The following is a 21,512-nucleotide window of genomic DNA, read 5'->3' as shown; positions in this document are numbered from 1 at the left end:
GCATCGCCTTCGGAAAGGCTGTTTTAAAGTCATTGCTTCGTGTTTGAGTCCCTGCTAATGTGTTTTTTTTTTTTTTTGTAGCCACTTGAAAACCAACAAACTCCAAAAATCTTCTGACGTAGTAGAGTACTCGACAACAAATACAGATTGCTCTTTAAACAATCCCAAATCCTGTTGTGAATGGATTTCGAGAGCTTTCTGTTCAGCTTTGTAACACAGTGCATAATGTTAGCTCGAAATCACAGGACGAGCCTCCTTTTGCTATCATTTTCATTGTATTTATTTATTTATTTATTTTACCAAATCCAGTGCACAGTAATGAGTGGAAAACCGAATACAGTACATGTTCAAGGTACTTTAAAAAAAAACACGCTGTAAACAAATTGTATAAAACTCACAGTAATACCGTAATTAAATAGAACTGAAATACTGCTTTTCCTTAACTGCTCATTTTTTTTCCATTTCACTTTCACCGAACTTCATCTTCACCTTTTTTCGCCTCACTTTCAGCAACTTCTCCATCTTTTCACATACATTGTTCGGTATCTTAAGTATTGTTTTAAACTCTTTGGATTCAAATAATTATAATTGTTGTATTTTTACACCGTACCTGCTGTTATAGCCTTTGTTGACTCCTTCTCCTTCACCCGTCGTACATATCGTATAATTGCTATACACATTCTGCTTCACCAAGTTGACTACATGCACACCTCACTCGTGTTTCTATGACTTTAAGATGTAATTCGCTGAATATCATCTGCATCTTGTTCTCAGCACTCACTTTCTTAGGACCCGTGGATAGAAAATATAAATTGCTCAAAAAGCAAAAAAAAAAACACAATCATATACAGTACTGTAGTTTCACTGCTAAGTTAACCATATAAACTGATGGTGGCTGGATGTTTTTTCCCACCATCTAGTGCTCATTCATTGTATTGCTCGCAATACGAGTCAGCAAATTGACAAAACGCTAGCTCACAACTTGAAAAATACAAGTTGGGGCACTCCTAAGTCAAGGTACCTCTGTAAGAAGATTAGGGATGGGAATTGATAAGATAATTCCGATTCCGTTTTCGATTCTGCTTAACGATTTGATTCTTTATCGATTCTCCAATCAATTCTTTTTTGGAAAAAAGGTGAATAAACATAGATTAGCATTCACTTTTTTAATGTCTTAGTTGTATCTGTAAACAAGAAACATGTTTAAAAGTAACATGGCCTTACAAACCCAACAGTGAAGTTTTAAGAGGTCCGCATTCGAGGACTCCTCAATGGGGTGCCATGGGGTCTCCATGCAAAAAAAAAGAAAGAAAGAAAAAAGATTTGAAAATATAACATAACGACATTTTTTTATGATTATTTTATGACAATAATGTCCAAATCAGTAACATTTCAACACTCATATGAACTGAGCACTCAAAAGCGTCTCCTCTCTGCCTCAGTCAAAACGGACGCAGCCAGTAGACTGAATGAACCCTGATGAAAAAAAACAACACTCGCGGGCCGCTGCGTTTACCTTCGCAAGCCGGCGCTGTTTAGTTCAATACGGGCTTTAACATTAACCGTTACTAACGGCACGTTTCACAAAAAGGCAATCTGGCGCTAATATAGTTACTAGCAGTACCTGGAGTGTTGATGGGAGAGAGCGCTTGCATTGCTGGCGGCCGTTGCTGCTGGGTTGATCCCTCCCGGACTCCGCAGCGCTCACAAACACGACAGATGGTAATCGCATGCTGTGCGCGCAAATGCTTTTGCATGGAGTTTCCTCCCTTAGACGAAATATCCAATTTGCTAATATTGCAAGTTGTCCTGTTGTTAGCTTTTCTTGGAAGATGTCAACAAACTTTGGAACGTGGCGCCATGTTTGTTGCTCGACGCGCGCGGAAATGTTGCGCGCGTGGTGACGTCGTCGTCCCACGCGGAACCGTTAAGGGAATCATTAGCAAAAACGGCAAACGATGCCAAGGAATTGAAACACTGGGAGCCGGTTCTCAACAAGAACCGGTTTTCGATGCACTTGTAAAGTCGGTTCTTCTAGCAAAATGGATCAGTTCCACTTGGCCCCTGATAGCCAGGATTTGCTCAAGGGCGTTGATAAGAACTGTACATATTTGATGATTCGTTGACCTCTTTGTGCACAGCTGTTCTACTCGTATGAGTGAATAGCGCTGTCCTCCGTTTGCTTTGAACAAGGCCACCCCTTGTCCGAGGTGAGGACACGGTCCACGGGCCTAAAACGCCTAACTCAATGTTGGCGAGTGGACAGGTGATACATCGGAATTGCTGCAATCTTTTGAGTGTGAGGCAAACCATGAAGTCTGCGCCATGTGACACATCCATTGATCACACTGCTTACTCGTGTTTTGCCATCAACAATCCAGCAGGCCAGCAGCTTGTAAAGCACCTTCAGTCAATAGTCTGCCCTGTTTCCTGATAGTTGCGCCTGAGCAGAAGTGGGGAAATATGTCGGTTGCCAGGAATTATTAGAAAGTTCTCTTCAGGGTGGAGTTCATCTTCTCTGATACGATTTGTGACTCATAAGAGAGCATCATCATCGATGAAAGGATCCAAGGCTTTGAGATTGCATTTTTTTGAGAGCCTTCCACCTTTCTCGATAGAGGCATGCGCTGAACAATTGATGGTCCTTTCAGCTTGTGCAAGTTTCTCAACAGCAATTGCTTTGTGGCAGTGACGCCAGCCTCTGCAGCGATTAGCTTTTACTGCAAGATTCTTCTGAAACATGGGTGCGACATGAGGGAGACGAGCGATGGCACGTTCCTGAGATGGGAATGTATTCATAACTTCACTTTTGTTTGAGGCGTTTTTTGTGTATCCTCAAGTTTGTGTCTAACGGAACTTTTTGTGTACTCTCGGGTACCTCTAATGTGGCCTTAACGGAGGGAAGTAAATTTAACCTATCTGCGTAAAAGTCACGGTTGGCGAACTGCCTGACACCAAGCTCAACATTCTTCACTGGCTGATTTAGATAACGGACGGCCACTTTGTTATCAGGGAACTTGGGATGTGGAGTCTTGCTCTTGTTATTTTCCAAATTTCTCTCCATCATTTGCAGGATTGTGATTCTATCAATTGATGGACGTACTGCGTTGTCTCTTGTCTGCTCTAACATTGTAGAGCCCTGGCCATCGCCTTCCATACTGTATCCCTTTGAGAAGGTTCCATTTGGATGATAAGAAGTGGGGACCTGGCTGTATGCCTCCTTTAAATGAATGAGCTTTAGGCAGGGCTTCAAGACTGTGGTACACTTTTGTTCTGTAGTAACGGTGTAGAACACATTCAGTGTGGCAGGCTTGTGAACGCCTCCAAAACAAGTATTTCCAACAATCACCCATCCAAGGTCCAGTTTCTGAGCATAGGGCGCATCACGTGGACCATCCACTTGCTTGCGCACTTTGTGGACTGAGATGATGTCTCTGCCGAGAAGAAGCATGATGGATGCATTTGGATCCAGCTCTGGGATGAGGAAAGCAACCGATTTAAGGTGCGCATGGTTAGCTGCAGCGCTTGGTGTTGGAATTTCGGATCTGTTGTTCGGGATACCCTCGCATTCCAGCATAGTCGGTAAGGAGAGGCACACTTTTCCATCCATAGATTCAATTTTGTAGCTTAAAGCGCATCTCCCGGTGGTTTCTGTCACCCCAGAGCAGGTTTGGATGGTGTAAGGAAGAGAAGGGCCTTTAATGTTAAAGACATCAAAGAACTCTGATCGAGCGAGGGATCGATTGCTCTGCTCGTCGATGATTGCATACACTTTCAAAGCTCTCTCAGGACAGCCACTTGGATAGACTTTAACAAGGCAGATTTTTGAGCAGGATCTGTTGCTCTGATAACCAGCCCATACCTCTGTACGACGAGTACTAACTTCTGCACAAGGTTCCGGTATTTTCTCTCCACCATGCTGTGTAGGAGGGCTTGGTTGCCGGATCCTTGCTGCAGGTTCAGGATGAAGCGCCGAGATGTGCTTGTCACTCTCACACTCTGTGCACTTCATAATGAATTTACAATTCTTTGCATTGTGTTGGGCAGATGTGCACTTGAAACACAAGCCGTTCTCTTTCAGGAAGGCCTTGCGTTGCTCCAATGGCGTTTTACGGAAGGCCCTGCAATTTCGGAGCAGGTGAGGCTTTTTGTGAATAAGGCACCGTTTCTCAGGATCATCTGCCCGGAAGCGTGCTTTGGCAGGAGTAGGAGAAGCAGAAGACAGAACGTCAGTCTTGTGAACTGAGACTTCATTGTGCCAAATCGGCTTTTGTTGGGTTTTGTGTGGTTTAGTGTCAAGTTGAGCTGTGAATTTGAAGCCTGGGTCATTTCTAATCCTAGCTTGTTTTTCAATGAAGTCAACGAAAACATCAAAAGGGGGAAAGGATACACGGTGTTGTAATTTGTAGTTTGTTCCTACAGTGAGCCATTTTTCTTGCAGGTTGAATGGTAACTTTCGAACCAATGCGTTAAGACCTCGTGCTGTGTCTAGATATGTAAGACCAGGCAGGTCTCCATCTTCTTTGGCTGCCTTCAATTCTATGAGGAAGTCACTCAGCTCATGGAGCTTTAAATAGTCTCTGTTGGAGATTTGGGGGAAGCTACTGATTCGCTGAAACAATGAGTCCTCCACCATTTCAGGTGCGCCGTAACAGCTTTCCAGTCTCTCCCATATTCGTCTTAGTCCTCTGTCTGCCGAGTTGACATGAACAGCCCTGATGCGTTTGGCGTGCTCGGCTGACTCCTTCCCCAGCCACACAACCAACAAATCCATCTCCTCACTGGACGTCATGTTGAGGCCCTTGATCGTGTTCATAAAGGACTGTTTCCATGCCCTGTATCTGCATGGCTGATCATTGAACTTTATCAGGCTTGTCGAGACGAGCTCACGACGGGCAAAATATCTTGCAAAGTCAATCACTTTGGCTTGGTCAGGAATAGGCTGATTAGCTGTATGGCTGGAGGGCAGGTGATAAGGGCTGTCGCTTGATCTGTAAGCTTGATGACTGTCTTGCATGTTGTTTGAATATGGGCGGGTGACAGGAGTGTCCCGTGACTGCGCAGGTGTTTTGTTTGTGGAATCAAAGCCATCTCGAGGTTCACTGTGCCCTTTCTCGAGATGCGGGCGATGGCCGGAGTACACATCTGGTGATTCGTAACGCTGCGTTTCATTCCATATCAACGGCTGTTGGAGTGGCGTTTCAACCTGCTTGGCTACGTATTCTTTTGTGCGCTCTAATGTGTCGACTGGAGGTTCAAATAACTGCTGGAGGTGGAGATTGGTGCTGCTTCGAACGCTGCCTTCGACAGCAGCTTCCAGGACATCTGCTTCGGCCACAGCGGCTGCTGCTTCCTGCTGCATTGAGAGCACATCCATCTTGGCCTCAACTTGCGCTTTCTCTAACTTGAGTGTCATTTCTTTTTGTGCAAAAGACAGACGTGCTTTCGCTGCCTCTGCTTTTGCACGAGCTTTGGCGGCTGCGGCCTCGGTGGAGGAAGCTTTTGACCTCGCTGAAGCATGTGATATAGAAGATTTTGTCCGTATTGAGCCTACTTTGCTGTCCATTTTCTATCTTATTTGTGATTTTTTTTGTTGCTAGTGCGCCACCCTTGGTTAGTGCTAATATCGTGGATTCATCCCAACACTTTTCTTTGATTTAACACTCTGTGAGCTTCTTTCTTGTCCACAGGTTTATTGACCAGAAAGGGGTAAAACTGCAAACACACAAGCACAAATAATGGTTTAACTATTATTATGGACAGAAGTTGCAGACACACACATATTGACTTTTACTACTTGTGGATTGTCAATTGAGGTATTTTGTTGTATTTGGTATTTCGTCTATAAATGGCTTAGGTCTTAAATACGTTAAGAAATGCTAGTGGGGCTCTGAGATGCAGACTCTGGTCAATTAGTGGAGTCCAGAGTTCAATGCAAGCACGGTGAAGCAACACTTAGCTTTTAGGCTGCACGCAAGTGGAATAACCTACCAACAAAAGTGAAGTCAGTCCTTAGTGTGAATGTTTTTAAATATAGGTCACTCTCAACCACTCTCCACCATTGTGGATTTTAAAATGTTATATTTGCCAACAAAATGTCAGGGAAATGTAATGTCAACAACAATGTTTTTTTAAAAGTAGGAATTTAAACTTGCTGAATGCTTCAATAGGTGATGGCGTTATTGCACTTTCGACTGCACCGACACTGAACGGCGGGCGCAGCAGTCGTGGTTGCAGTTTAAATGGCAAGGCAGATTACAAGGAGATTTGCATGTGGTGAGAAAAACAATGTATTTTATATTTGTATTCATTATGTCGACACCGCGCGGATACTTTGATTTGAGAATTCAGGAGATTGTATTCCCAGCCCTAAAGCATGTTCTCCATTTCTTGATGGAATGAGATCAGACGGTTCATCTGTTAATGCTATTGATAACTGCGTTAGCGTTGCTGCTGTTGCAATTAAAACATGACAAATACCGAGATGTGGCTGTGGTTTGAGTAGAGCTCTGACTACAAAAATTCAGATGATGACTTTGCTTTTGTTTGTTTGCTTTGTGTAACCTTTTCGTCAGGGAAATTAGTTGTAAGGTTAGGAAGAAGTCATTGAAAGTAATTGCTATAAAAAAAAAAAAAAAGAATCCTGAAGTTGCTGAAGATCAGTCAATGTGATACATTTCACTTATTAATATTCCCATCTGTCGCAAGAAAAAAAAAGTTGCAAAAGAAGTGAAACATCTGGACTTTATGACGTTCATTAAGTTATTTTATTATTACTGTTGTTGCTCATCCAGGATTAGTCTCATTTACCGCTTCCCTATTTCATAAAAATGTAACATTTCCGGTTGTTGCCACCCCATGTCTCCACGGGGACAGCCCTGGTACCCGTCTGTGGTGTGGAGAACACACTTGTGGATTTACTCTTTCAGATGCTCACTGGTGGTTTTGCATGACTGCGGTTTAACTTTCAAGGTTATTTAATCATGGCTTAGTTCAGTTTCCTGTGTAATTATTAATTGAAGTTTAGTAACTCCCATTGTCCCCCGGTGTTGCAAATGCCGAGTGCTTCATAGGCGTTAGGTTTATTAAACTCTTAACTGCTTTATAAGTATTTCTTCTCAAGGTGCCTGCTGGCTTTTAGAAGTAGCACCCCTTTCATGCATCACTGGCCCCCGCATTTACATGAGCAAATCTTGCAGAATTTGCACCCAGTCATCATTTGTGTAATCCTTCCTTAAATTAGTATGCATGCGGAAAGATCAGCCTTTCACCGCCTGCTGTCAGGATGCAGAGGATGATGACAGCCAAGTTGGTTTGGCTGCTTTATTAAAATTTGTCTCTTGACGCTAACATGAAACCAGGAATAATGTTTTTCATTATTGGTTCCTCTCAGTCTGGGCGGCGCATCAGGAGATTGGATGGCCCTCATTTGTAAACATGTGAAACCATCAGTTGGACCATCAGTAGTTTATCAATCAGTTCATCCATATTTTATGTTTGCTTTGGGCCTTGTTGGCTGCATTGAAGAGCAAAAATGTGGAATGTAGATCGTATTCACATGACGTCATGTGACCCCACATTGTGCGCCATTCACAAAATGGACAAAGGAGTGTCCGGAGACTCTGAGAGAATTGCAAAATTATTTTGATTAGATAGATTGTGACTAAGGTAGTTGTCATTGTAAGATGGTAAAAATGATTTTTACCATGATGCGATCGTGATATATGTGAGCCGCTAGCCGTGGCTAAAAATAGTGGTCAAGATGTTTGATCTATTTTCCTTTCCCAACAGCCCAAAAGTTGAAATTGTTGTTAAAGTGTACGAAAATAAGTGATGAGTCCACAATGTTTTTGTTGTAACAGTCGGGGAACTAGCTAACTTGGTTTTAAAATATACCGAGATTCTTCGCCTCTAATTCACAAATGATAAATACACATAGCAACCAATAGAAGCCGAAAATACAGAAGACGCAAGAATGTGTTTTTGAAATCGAGCCATCATACCTCAGAGCATTCTTGATATTGCCATGTAGTTCGGTCTGGGCAGTCACATCTGCAAATGTTTGTAATCCAATCGATTCTACTAATCAAATGTTTCAACGACAACCGCTGCAAGGAGAGTTGAGCTCAACATTCCGCATACGTCTTACTACACGAGTAACGTTGGAGGAAGCTGGGGGTGACATTCCTCAATAACAAAAGAACATTTGGTGTAAACACAATAGAAACGCAGCTGAGACCGCTGGAAAGTTGACCGCGATCCCGTGGCGTCAATGAATACTATCTATATTTGCAAAGTCAGTGAAAGGCCTAATCCCGCCTATGGATGCGAACAAAACGCGAGCAATTATGATTGGCCGGATGCATAAAAAGCGTAGTAGTTATCAGGCACCGAGTGACGGGGGAAGTCGACGACTTGAGATAAAGCGGTGGCTATTGGTTCACACTATATTTCCAACAGCCCATCAGCCTGTAAAATAAACCAACATCGCTAGTGTGGCAGAGGGGAAATTGCCCTGAAATGTCATTATTCCCTGCCAGTGGTGCACACTGGCCTATGAATAGCTTTGCCGCCTCACACTTATTTGATATCGGGTTGCCATCCCTCAAAACACAAGTACATCATTTCTTTTTTGTTTGCCTCTTCTTCTCATTCCAGTGGCTCTGCAGCTTCCGGAGGGCCTGCAGTTATTTGCCTGTGTCATCGCAGACATCATCGAGAGGTACGTCGCAGCTGGGGAAATTTCCTATTTAGATGGCTTTTAGATAGTTGAGTGCCTGCCAGCGATGGGAAAGAGCAAAAGTCAAGCCAGCGGCTTTCAAACTTGAACTGCGGCGGGGCCCGCTCTGCGCTCATTAGTCGAGCGAGAGCGTTATCATGACTCAATGCGGGTTTCTGCACAAAATGAGGCGTGATTATGCCGGTCTGGGACGGACCTTCATATCACGCACTCTCGCGCTAAGAGTCGCAGAACAGAGAAGATATTATTCTTGTTAATTACATCTGGTTTCAGTCGGTGTGCGCCCGTGTTGCACAGCAGCACTCCATCACTCGGGCAGCCCAAAGTTTTTTTTTGCCTTTCTTCAGTGAGAGCCGCCTCAATATTAATGTCCTCCATGCATAATAGTTTGTCTTCTCTGTTACCCTGTGGTTTGGCCTACATAGTTGCCGAATGAAAATGGCTGTAAAAAGAGGCACACGTTGTGTAACGCACTCACCTCAGGCCCACGATGGAATACGGAGACAAAAACTGCCCGGTTGTCCTTTTTCTTGTCGTCCCTTTGGTCTTCTGTCTGCCGACGCTTCCCAGGAAGGCTGCCTGCTAAGTGTCCCCTTTAAGAAAATGCCTTCTGTCATCAAACACCCAGAGTGGGTTCCATTTATAGATGTTAAGTCGATACTAACGTGTTTATTAGATGGACCGGATAGGGGATCTAATGGCCAGTGCGTCCATGAACTTTTAAGGCTTAGTGGATATTAGATCTCACACAGGAAAGTTGGATAACAACCATTTGACTTCATTACTGCGCTTCAGTCAGAAAACGATGACAAATTATGAAATAATTAACTTCATTTGAATGTGGGTTTAGATGGTCTCATGTTTCATCTTGATGTATCACACACCTGTCACTCTATATCTATGACTCATTTCCTCACTGTATAACTTTCCCTAACGTGGAAAAAAAGGGAAGCTCTGATGATCAGACTTTGGTCTTATCAGTCCCGTTTCCATTTGACTGAGAGCTTGTCACTGCGCCGTCCGTGCCTTTAGAATCGCACACCTGCACAGTCCACATTAATGGCTCTGAATTTAACCTTTTATAAAGTCTGCTACATCAACTCTGTTTCCTCTAATGAGATCAGTAAAAAAAAAACAAATGACTTGAGTCATTTAATGCTCAGTCTTCCGCTGAATTTCTCCCGGAGATTGCTAAGATGTTTTTTTGTGACGACAATAGCAGAGAACAGATGGGTTTTGCCACTTCAGCCTCATTCAATCATTCGACAGGCTATAATCAAGACAATTTTAATAGGATATCTAAACCTCCACAGGTCAGTAAAGTGTGATGGGAGCTCGCTATCACTTTTAAATAAGAGGCCAATTCATCTTCTTTGTCCTTTTTTAGCAAAGTCATCATGCCCGGAGATCTAACACATAACAATGCAAGTATTTATCCACTAGTGTGATAAGTGGAAAGTGTTTAAATAAGATGCAAATGCTGATAAACCGTGATCCCTCTTTACTCTTCATCTCGCTCACTAAGTAGTCTGTACGATAATGGCTGTCTCAGGAAGCAGGGTCAGAAAGACCCTCATAAAAAGGGAGTGCAAGTTTTTAATTAAGATTTACACATTGAGGCTAAATGTTGTCCAAGATCTGAAAAACCTGCATTTAATGCCTCTGGTTGTCTAAATATTGAATTGGGGAAAGGTCTATCACTTTAATAGTTAATTGGCAAGAAGGATTAAAACTTTTAATTGACGGTCGCATCCTTGTAATTAAGAATTTCAGGACTAACAGCGGCGCTGAGGTCATCATGATCTCAGCTGATCTTGCGTGCAAATTAAACTGGAAGACGAATGCCATGGAAAAGTAGAGATATTGGTTCCAAACTGTTTCCCTTTGAACTGTTAACACATTATAGTACCAGGGTTGGAATCTTGTACGAGAATCGTTTATTTATCTCATTGTAATTTATCCAATTATGACAAGAACCCAAGATAATCTCGGAGTAAGTTTCCTCGAACCTATGTTTTTTTTGTCTCAAACTAACTAGGTAGGTCAAGTCACCAAAAACCAGCATTGTCAACCTGGGTGAAATGGTCTCACTAGGCATATTTTTTGCCATCCTCTATTGTCAACCTCTTTCTACTAATGGAGCAAGGCAGCGATGTAACCTTTGGGTGTTGGCCCAGCACAGGCAGACCGTCTTTTGTCACCCGGCTTATGAGCTGACGAGCTCTAGTCTTCTCAATGGGGTAGAGGTCTCCACAGCAGCCAGTGGAGATCAAAATGGCTAAGCTGCCCTCAGAGTAAGAAGCTTCTATGGGATGGTCAGCTTATTCCTACTCAGGACAAATTGGCAGCTGCAGTTGATACACTTAAAAAAAAACACAATAGCGCGACACAATGAAGCTATGTACTCGAAAATGCGAGGCCACACACACACACACACACACAAAAAGTTGACTCTTATTTATACAGGGCTACCTGGGTGGAAAATTTTCACCCAGGCTGTCTGACTTTTTTAGGTCTCAGACTCACCAAAAGACCAAAATGTTTTTAGTAGCAATGTGACAGGATTTCCTCAAATGAAAATCTGTTAAAATGCTAAGTCTGGTTGGAAAGGCCACTTTGAAAATCGGACGAAGAGTTGCAAAGAAATGTAGCTTTTTCTGTGGGGAAAAAGGACCTTTTTGGGGAATGTTTCTGTGGTATCAACTTTACAAATCTGGACAAAAAAAACTATGGCTTCATTATTTCTCAGTGTTCTCCTTGATTCTTTCATTTGGAATTCTAATCAGGATACCTCCTCAGATTTGCTGGCAATTTTTTATATAAAATAGCCACCAATTTTTCAGGCAGGTAAAAATTTGTGTCACTTGTCAAACGCCGACAATTGCCCTAAAAACTGTTTTAGCGTTTACAAGGGCAATGGAAAATTATTGGTGAGAAAAGCAGTGTGGACAGTAAATAAGGTCATGTACGTAAGCAGTTGTTTTTGTGTGAATGTATTTTTTATGGGGGATTTAAAAGGCATTTGAAGTGGTTTTTTTTTTGAAAATTCCACAATGAAGGCGGCTACTTCTCACATTGCTATTGAATGCCTGAGGCTGCGAAAATTTGCTCGGGGAAGTTCGTCGGTAAATTGACTGCCCAGTGATGGGGAATCACTTAATAGACATTAAGGTAGTGTCTAGACTACGGGAATGATGCAACGTTTGGGTGTTGGCCCAGCAGGCAGAGACGCTCTTTTGTCACCCGGCTTATGAGCTGACGAGCTCTAACTCTTACTTCTAGTATCAACGGGGCAGAGGTCCACGGTCGCCAGTGGAAATAAAAAGGGCTAAGCTGCCCTCGGAGTAAGGGGCTTCTGTGGAACGGTCAACTAATTCCTACTGAGGACAAGCTGGCAGCTGCAGTTGGTAGACTTAACACACACAGTATATTATGCACATGAAACTACAGTATGTGTTGTGCCGGGAAATTTCAGCTGGTATCGTGACACTGCGAATGTTGCTGATGGATTTCTTCGATGTTGGTGTTGTTACACTTGCCGTGTCCGTTGTTTTGCCTCTAGTGGCTGATTCCTGTCTCTCATCTTAAATCAGACTGATGTACCATGAATCGTACACTAAACTCCCAGGATCGATTGAAGCCTAAATAATCTTGTCACCATAAAGTGAATAGCAAAAAAATGATTTATGACCACACAAACACTGCTTATCTGATTTTCTCTGTGTTTTTTTTTTCCATTCGTTTGTTGATCTTGACATTGTCAGCGAGTCGAAGATGTAAACAAAAAGCTTTCAGGATAAACGATAGCCTGTGCCGACGGGCAGTGATTCATGTGCTGTCACCGCACCATATGTTTGATTACTTTTGATGGTGTCAGCTGTCTCGTAGCTTTGAAAGACACTTCTGTGAACATACTTGTGCCGCTGCTTGGGTGACAGCAAGGAAAGGAGAGCAACAGCGAGCAAGCCGCTTGAATGCTGCCGCCACCATGCCCAAATCCTGGGGACAGCCATGGCATTTAATAGTGACTTTTTTTCCTGGCATAAAATCCATTGGGTGCTACCCAAATGTATGCTTGGAACTTAATCCAAGGTCTGCTTCAAGACAAACACATCAGAAATCAATACATTGAGCATACAATCCCAAAGGTTTTTTCTAAGTGAAAAGTGGTTGTGAGTAAGGGACTATTCTTTCCATTGGCAGGTCAGCAATTCTAGAACCTATGCAACCAGAAATTGAGGATTTCATGATAGTGTATTACATAAACATCTAAACTAAGTAAAGACATTTAACTAAATGCCGGTGATCGACCATGGGGAACATTTATAATCATCTTTTTATATTATCTTCTTGGTGAGTCGTGATTTTGTTTTAAATCTGAATGTTCTGAACTCCAGTGCCTACTTGTGCTTCATGACGAGGTTAAACACGCCGCAGCGCAAATTAGTTCATTGCGTGTTCACAACCTCAAAACATGGTATCTCTGGAATCTCGTAAATCGAGGTCTCTCTATTAGTGTTGTTCCGATACCGGTATCGGCAGAGGCCCCGATACTGCATAAAAACAGTGGTATCGGCATCGGCAGGTACTAACAAGTAACATGCCGATACTATTATTTCCAATGCTAATATAGGACTTTGGATGCAGCATCTTGTGTTTTACTTGTGCACAACATTCACTGATGTGTGACGTGTTCACTGCATGCCAAGCTAGGATATCTTATTGGCCCTTGAATGCTCTGAACCAATAGCGGGGCAGCTTTTTGAGGTTGAAAAAAAAACAACAGCCCAGGTATCGGCATCAGCCATTACTACAAAACTGGGTATCGGAATCGGTATCGGGGGTCAAAAAACGGTATCGGAACAACAATATTCTCTATACCAGAGGTGGGCTGGAGAGCCGGAGTCCTGCAGGTTTTGCATGTTGCCCTTCTCCAACACAGCTGATACATGATTAGCTCATCAGCAAGCTCTGCATAAGCCTGATAACGATCCTGTTGATTGGAATCAGTTTGTGTTGGAAGCGGGAACCCTCCAAAACCTGCAGGACTCCGGCCTTCGGGGAACAAGATTGCCCACCTCTGCTCTATGCGCTGTCTTCATTTTGCCCCAATTGCTTCAGGACACGATTAATCAACACTCAATTCCACAACAATCAACACTTTAATGTTAATTGATTGTGCTGCTCATAAAAATAGATTATTTTGAGGTGAACTGATGACTCATTTACTAGATTTTAGCGTTTATAACCTTTATAATACAAATGTAATCACAGCACGGGGCTATAAGTGACACATTTATATTACTCGTGGGATGTAAAAAAAAAAAAAAAAAGCCGTCTCATCTCGTTTTTGTCTAGTTTGTTAACCAAGACCCACATTTTTTTTTATTAAAATAGAACAAGAGTAGGAAGGAGAAAAAAAGGCCCTCGAATAAGATAGACGTGTAACTAAGCCCACACAGACATGTCCTCCAGCCCCGGCTTTCAATCTTCAGCAACATTTCAGGCATTTGCAATTTGTATCCGTTGCAAAGCCCCATTATAAATAGCGTTTAAAATGCAAAAGAGTCAGAGCTGATAGAGTCACACCAAATCTCCATAATAATTGTAAATAGTGGCCAAAAGCAACACACGTTGACTCAAAGCTAGATTTGTTACCGTTTTTGTATTTGCTTGACAAATCTTTGTCGTTTCATCATCCACTCAGACTCAATCTTCCTCAACTGACCTGCAAGCTGTTAAAACGCGCGCACACACGCACACACTCTTGGCAGCTTTGTTTTACCGTATCCCGCCGGTCCTGAACCCATTTTCATCCTGTACAGGGTATTGCCTTATGGGATGTGATGCTTCAGTGTCAGATGGATTCAAGTGCCAAGAAAGGTGCAAAATCCTGCAGGAAAAAATGCAATGCCAGGTCCGCAGAGACTGTTGATATTTTTAAGAGGAGGCTCAAAACAACTTTTAAATGATCCTTTTAACCCGTTTTTACTCCTTTTCTTAGTTCCCGGTTCCTTTTATCATATTGTATTATGGACGTTTTAATTGTTTAGCACCTTGAGTTGCTTTTTATATGAATAAAGTTTGATTGATTGATTGAACTTACAAGTGAGATGACCTTTGTTGTCGAGTCCGTTAGAGACGTTGCGTACTTTGACAAAATACATCAAACGGGCTCCACGGTTCAATTGACCTACTGTACCTGTTCTTCTTTGTCCCTCTCCATCATGTACAAGTCTAGACGGCTGTCAAAACATGGGCACGAGAAGGCTCAAAGTAACACACCTGTCAGAGGAAATGTGTTGGTAAATCAAGGTACCGACGGCCCACACAGCCCCAAGGCATCTGCGGGGTCCTTCGCCATCGTCTTCTCTCTCCATCAAAATAGATCCATCTGTATTCTGGACAGCCTGTTGAATCATTTCTGTGGGAGCGGCAGCCACAGCGTAAAGTCTCCCAGGGTAAATGTCAAGACGACCATTAGGAAATGAGACTTGTTGGACCTGGGACTTGTTGTTGCCTGCGACGAATGCCTTCATATCGTCACAGCAGCCCCCTTTTATGCTGGTTGTAAGCACAGATCACTAAAGGGACTAAATGGGCCACGTGCCAGCATGGCATGTATTGATTTGCCGGCTTGTATATGACCGGTGTTGTTTCTCAATCATTTTGAAAATGGGGTGGGGGTGATGTTGTAAAGTATCAAAAAAAAAATTTGATCTCTTGTTGCCATGGTTGAGTCGCAGTTGTGCCACGAAAAAGTCTGGTTTCGGAACAATCCCAACCAGTGTTATACTGACATTTGCTGACTGAAAATTTGTTCAGCAACAAAAGGCTTTGACATAAAACAAAAAAAAAGTGATGTTTTTTTTCCTTTCTTTTTTTCTTTCTTTTTTTCTTATGCTTACTCTGTCCTGGCCGGGGTCGACGGCTCCCCTCTTTGGTGGAGGTTTTCATGCATGCTAGATCCACCACACCAGCATCTATCGAAATTCAAACACAATCTGCTTCTTCCTCTGGTCGTTGAATCGGTGGAGGCTGATGTCTGTGGATCTCACTCTGCTTCATCTATCTTTCCTTCCCTTCCTCAGTCTCGCCTTTGAGCTTTCCCTAGTTTGTTGGAATTTAGATGTTTCTGGTGTTGGTGAAAGACTCTGGTTGGTAACCCGGTGGGTAGTAGGTCAGTGCTGGATTTCACTTTCCTTTCTTTTCTTTGATCCTTCCTCGGGTCTCCTGACAACCTCACGACTCTAGCTGGATTCTGAAGTATTCGGTTTAGGTGAACGGTATGGGATTTTTAATGGGTTTTAGGTGAACTAATTAGTACACACTCACACGCACGCACACTTGCACATGCACATACTCACCCACATACAAAATAAATAATTAAAAAAATAAAATAAAAAGAAAGAGAGCGCAATGATGATGACATGTCAAATCGGTAAAATTACCGAATGAACAATACTGAGCTCTTAAGAAAAAAAAAATATATAAGAATTTTTTTTTTTAAAAAAGTGATATTTTGGATACCGTGATTAAGCTTATGTCATAGAAAGAGTGTCAACTGTGTTACTAGGAGCAATGATCCCATGGGGCTCTGAATTGAATAGTCTGCTGATTGCGTGGAATTGATTTTGAAATAATCAAATCAAAACGGGGGGAAAAAAAATGGTAACCTGGCAAAAGCCAGAATGATAATTGTGATTCAGTCAAGGGAGTTCTTCACAATAGCAATCTGGGACTGCTCCACTATAATTTGCTCGGAAAAGGCGGGACATGCTGTACAATACGTCGAGCTGATTGGACGATGCGTAAACTTGTGCGCGCCTACCAAACTTTTGTTTTGGCAACGGATTTGAATGTTGTCTTTGTCAAAGGAGAACAAAACGCATGAAGCGCCTCTCGCTGTTCTTAAAAATAGGAAACTGTGAGTAATTCTGCAAGAACAGAATTAATTGCAGTGTCCATTCGTCCATGTTAGGTTTGTTTGTTTCACCCAGGCTCGGTGCTTCCTGGTTTCGTCACAGCTTCATGTCCCACCCCAAACAACGCCTGATTGGTCCGACCTAAAAACGGTCTGTTGCGAAAAGATCAGTGAGAGCAGCAGTACAAGATGGATTCTCGTGATGTTTGTGAACAAATACCACGAGAATTCAGCTTGCTGGCAAGGTTAACAAAATGGATTGCACGATAGATTGCTCGAATATCTCGAATAGGGTACGTGACCCGGAATTAATGGTAAAAGTTGGCTGCATTTTGCCTCCATTTTCCCAAACTAATGATAAGTACTTTAAAGGTGTTTAACTTCTATAACTGTGGAATCATTTTGCTCTCTGGTCATAGTTTAGCACTCAAGTCTTTTTGAGTGACATCTTTTCTTATTACTTACGTCGACTATTCTTTAATATTTTTGACAATATAATGCTGAAATAAAGCAAGTTAATGCCCTGTTAAACATTACCCCCCCCCCCCCCCCAAAAAAAAATCGCTCCTTCGTTTGCTGGAACTCACAATGTCCACATCCTGACAAAGTGGCAAGACCAGGTATTTTTCCTTTTGTTCTTTAGGGTGAAATTGATGATATAGTTAGCTACAGTAGCAGGACAGCTGGGTGTTAAGTGAATCAGCGGCACCTTTATCCCACTGAGGCTCTTGGACAAAGTGCACCAAGGAACTCGCTTAGCTCAAATCACATCTCATCTAGGAGGACATGATGTCCAAACAGACTTGGAAACCCAATTGGTTCTGACACAGTATAATACCCTATCTTCTTGGCAGCTCACACTTGGAAATTACCCGAGCTGTCACGACGCTAAAGTAGATTCATTCCATACCGAGATACACATCGGGGAATAACACTTCTTGTTTAACTTGGACGAAGACGTAGAAAAAAGCGTGACGATTATGTTTGTTTTTTTCCTAATGCGTGCCCCGCGGCTTCCAAATGAGAAGTGGCAATTGTAATGAGTGCACGCAGGTGGCGGCAGCGGTTGCTTATTCCACTTGTGAAGATGGCATCTGGGTTAGAAGATTGAATCCTCATTTATGAAGCAATGATATTAACGCGTTTTACTCTCTTTCTCAGCAGTGTGAGCAATAAGTAGTGTTCAGTGCTGAAGGTTATGCCGCTCTCTCGCTCGCTCTCTCTCCTACACCACCGCTCCACGTGGCCTCGTACACTATCACTTGTATAACACCGTCCCTCATGTCCTTGCAATTGTGGATAGATGAGAAATCATTTGCACGGCCCGTAAAATGTATTGGACTTCATTCAGCATATGCTTGGAAAAACATCCCGTCATCGCAGTTCTGCTGACAACGCACGTGCAGTTGAAGAACAAGTTTGGGTAGGACACAAAAGCACGGCTATCTATTTTTATTTTACAGGAAAAGCAGAGAAGCTGCGATTGATCGTTTCACACGGTACGTTTGCTATTGAGAGAAGAAGGGGGGGGGGGGGGGACGGCGGCGGCAGAGCGTAAATAAAGGACAACTTCATCAAGCGGGGGCGAAAATTCCAGCTGAGTGGCCGTTTGCAAACATTAAACGATGGATGAAATGATAGACGGCAGCTCAGAGAAATTGTGACAAGCAGCATAAGAGGAGGAAAAAATGACGCGGCGGAGGCCGGAATGACTTGAACTAGCAGAGTGACAGATGACGGGTGTCGGCCTCGGGGATGAGCGAAAGAGGAATTAGATGGATGGGGCCTCATCAATTGCAACCAGAAAGGCCTTTCATAATCATTAGCGTTATTTATCATCTTTCATGCCATGAGGAGCGTGGCTTAAAAGGCAGTGGAGCACCGTGCTTGGTAAATAATGTTGTCAGAGCGTGAACGCAAAGTAGTAAGTCCATTATTTTCATGTTAAGACATCTTATAAATTGTTGCCAACAGTGGTATCGAGTGGCCACCCAAAAATGTTCTTTACATTATCTACGCAGCCATACTAGTCTAAACACGGTTTGTGGAATAGGAGTAAAGCGGCACAATCCACTCGTTTTTATCCATCTCAGGGGGGCGGCCATTTTGCCATTTAGCCTACTGTTGACCGAAAATGACATCACATTTACTCAGGGCGCAAGTAATGACCAATCACGGCTCTGCTTGCAAAGGTCACATGACGAAATTGAGAAAACCGGTGAGCTGCGATGGATGGTTACCAGAGCCCTGAGCTACTGTTAATTTTCATTTTCATTTTCAGTCGACAGCAAGTGGCAAAATGGCCGCCCCCGCCTTGAGAAGGACGAAAATGGTGGTTTTGCTACTTAATTCATACTCCACAATTTAAATACCCCCCCCCACCACACACACACACACACACACACACACACACATACACACATTATTAGTAGGGGTGTCAAAATAAGTGCATTAATTTAAAGTTCCTTTAATGCCACACATTTTTAAATGCGCGATTAATGACCGCCCCTTACTTGGAAAGCGTGTGTGTGCGCGCACGCACATGTGCAATTTAATACAATAGAATAATGGTCAGATGAATTCCAGCCGTTGGTAAGCATAAGAGTGGCTTACTCATAAGCAATAGTTAGCAGCTTCTAGTGGTGACTTTTCCAACAAGCTAGTTGGTTGCCATTTTCATTCTCTTATCTGACTCGTGCAACAGTTGGCCTTACCCCTTTACAATTATTTTTGTGTTTTCTCTGAGCCTATTGTGAGAGTAATTCACCGAGGGCTGCAGAAGACATAAGACAATGGTTAAAACCATCTTTTGTTCTTTTCATGGCATTACAATACTAACACGTTTTACCTTTTCATTCCGATTACTTTGTGCGGTCAAATCTCTCCCGGGGTTCATCTCTGACCTTTCATGGCGTGCCAAAATGCACTGGCAAAGTTCTAACGACGATTGCTTTTTCGCTCCCTTGTTTTGTTTAGCAAGCTTTAAAGATCTTTTGCTGTGTAGTTTGTGGTCAATGTTGTTGAAAGATGTCATCTTTCTAATGATGATCCCTGCACCATTCTGCTAAACAAATGTCACGGCAAATAAAATACGCTCACAGGAACGACGGTAATGTTCTTGTTTTTTTGGAAAGTTAAAGGATTATCGAATAGCATCAGCGCAAACATCTGTCCAAGCGTCATCCTGCACTAGCTGCCTCGCATCCCGCTCTTTATCATGCAGCATCCCTGGCAGATGTTCAGTTATTGCTGCGAGACATGTTCCACATTTACATATGTAAATATTCACTCTGGAAAGACGTGCGTCGTCACTCTCAGGGTGACAATAAAATGAAAGGGAAAGTAGCGCTTGACAAGGGAAACACTTAATCGGTAATTGTCCACATTGTGCTAACAGGAAGCAGAATATAAATATCAGTTTTGTTAAGGTAATACATCCATCACCGTCATCCTCACCCGATCTCTCCCTCTTTCTTTGTCATGTGGAAGACAAGACGCACGACAAGTTTTGCCTTTTTTTTTTTTTGCAGCAGATGTTTTAGCACCGAGCCCGACCGCATCTGTTCCCTCCTAAATGACTGCACCCTTGTCGCCAGGTGCGGAAATCACCCTCTAATGCTCGATATCACAGTACGTGTCCCTTGGTGGCGATAGCATCACAATGCAGCAAGACAGCACAATAGTAGCATAACAGGTTGTGATGTCGCTCTTAGCGGCGCCATTCTGATGTTATCGAATGTCAAATTGAATCACATGGTTATTTCCGGATTTATTAAAGATTGTGTCAAGGAGTTAGGGTGAGGTGAAAGTTGAATCTTTTGACGGCCGTTGGATGGATAAGTACCCATCATCAGTGTGTCACTCAGGAAAGCTCTTGTAGTTGAACTAGTGGCCGGTGAATGTGTTAATGTCAAGTAGAGCTGTGCATTTTTTTTTGTATTCCTATATAGTAGGCCTTAATAATATAAACCATTATTCATTCATTATGGGACTGCTGAGCGTAGCAAGCAAGCAGCACATATTACTATCCTAGAAAAATGGGGTTATTATTACGAATTTTAGCTCATTTTGTAGGAATTTTTCCCATCTTTAGCTCAGTGTCGAAATCTTTTTTAAGGAATGAAAGCTCTCCCCCCTGTGCGGGTTCAAAGACAGTGAGTGATAGAGCATTTTAACACACTCTGTTTAGAGTGGCGGGAACAAAGAAAAGTCTACTTCTATTTGGAAAAGCTTCACTTTCACACCATGGCCACAATCTTTGCTCACTAGACATCAAATTCTCACATTTTGTAGTCACGAGTGTCTTCTTTCATACAAACTAACTTTTATTTGGCTAAGGTGTCATTTAGTACCTTTATTTTCACCTTAAGCAAGAGAAGTCGGACTAATTCGCCTGTCTTTTACATGTTAATTTCAGGCGCCTTCCTCTCTCCATTTCTGATAAATCATTAGTTTTCAACCTGCTCTCATTTGGTCATTTTTTATCCGATTAAGAAAATGAGAACATGCTCGTGTTCCCCAAACCCCTGCCGTTTTAACGAGCCATTTCTTGAATCTGTATCTTCAACCGTTAAGTCGTGAGAGGCTTTTGTTCAAGGGGTGCTTCTCTCACGCAATCTCAATGGAATGTGGGGCGCGTGACGGCTCCAAGTCAAAAATGGGTGTGCGCTCTTAAAGTGACAGTGACATATTTTTAGATTATGGTTAACTTCCACATTTCTTGACCGATTCCAGTCATTTAAATTTTAAACTGTTCAGCTCATTTACATTTTTTGAAATACATTTTCAGGGACAGTGAGATACTTTTAGTTGATGTTCATTATGGTTAACTTCCACATTTCTTGACCG

At 42.6% G+C, this 21,512-nt stretch overlaps 1 protein-coding gene across 4 annotated transcripts in view; it reads left to right on the top strand.

The window, feature by feature from the left end:
- dph1 (diphthamide biosynthesis 1) overlaps positions 1–21,512 on the top strand; it is a 241,276-nt gene that overhangs the window by 173,782 nt on the left and 45,982 nt on the right. For all 4 annotated transcript variants that reach the window (XM_077566298.1, XM_077566299.1, XM_077566302.1 and 1 more), the window contains one exon: positions 8,659–8,722. In XM_077566298.1, the coding sequence (XP_077422424.1) occupies positions 8,659–8,722 (64 nt within the window). The remainder of the gene's footprint in view (positions 1–8,658; positions 8,723–21,512) is intronic.

The sequence above is a fragment of the Vanacampus margaritifer genome, chromosome 5 (genome assembly GCF_051991255.1).
Source record: "Vanacampus margaritifer isolate UIUO_Vmar chromosome 5, RoL_Vmar_1.0, whole genome shotgun sequence".
NCBI lineage: Eukaryota > Metazoa > Chordata > Actinopteri > Syngnathiformes > Syngnathidae > Vanacampus > Vanacampus margaritifer.
This window is presented reverse-complemented; position numbering and strand designations above follow the sequence as displayed.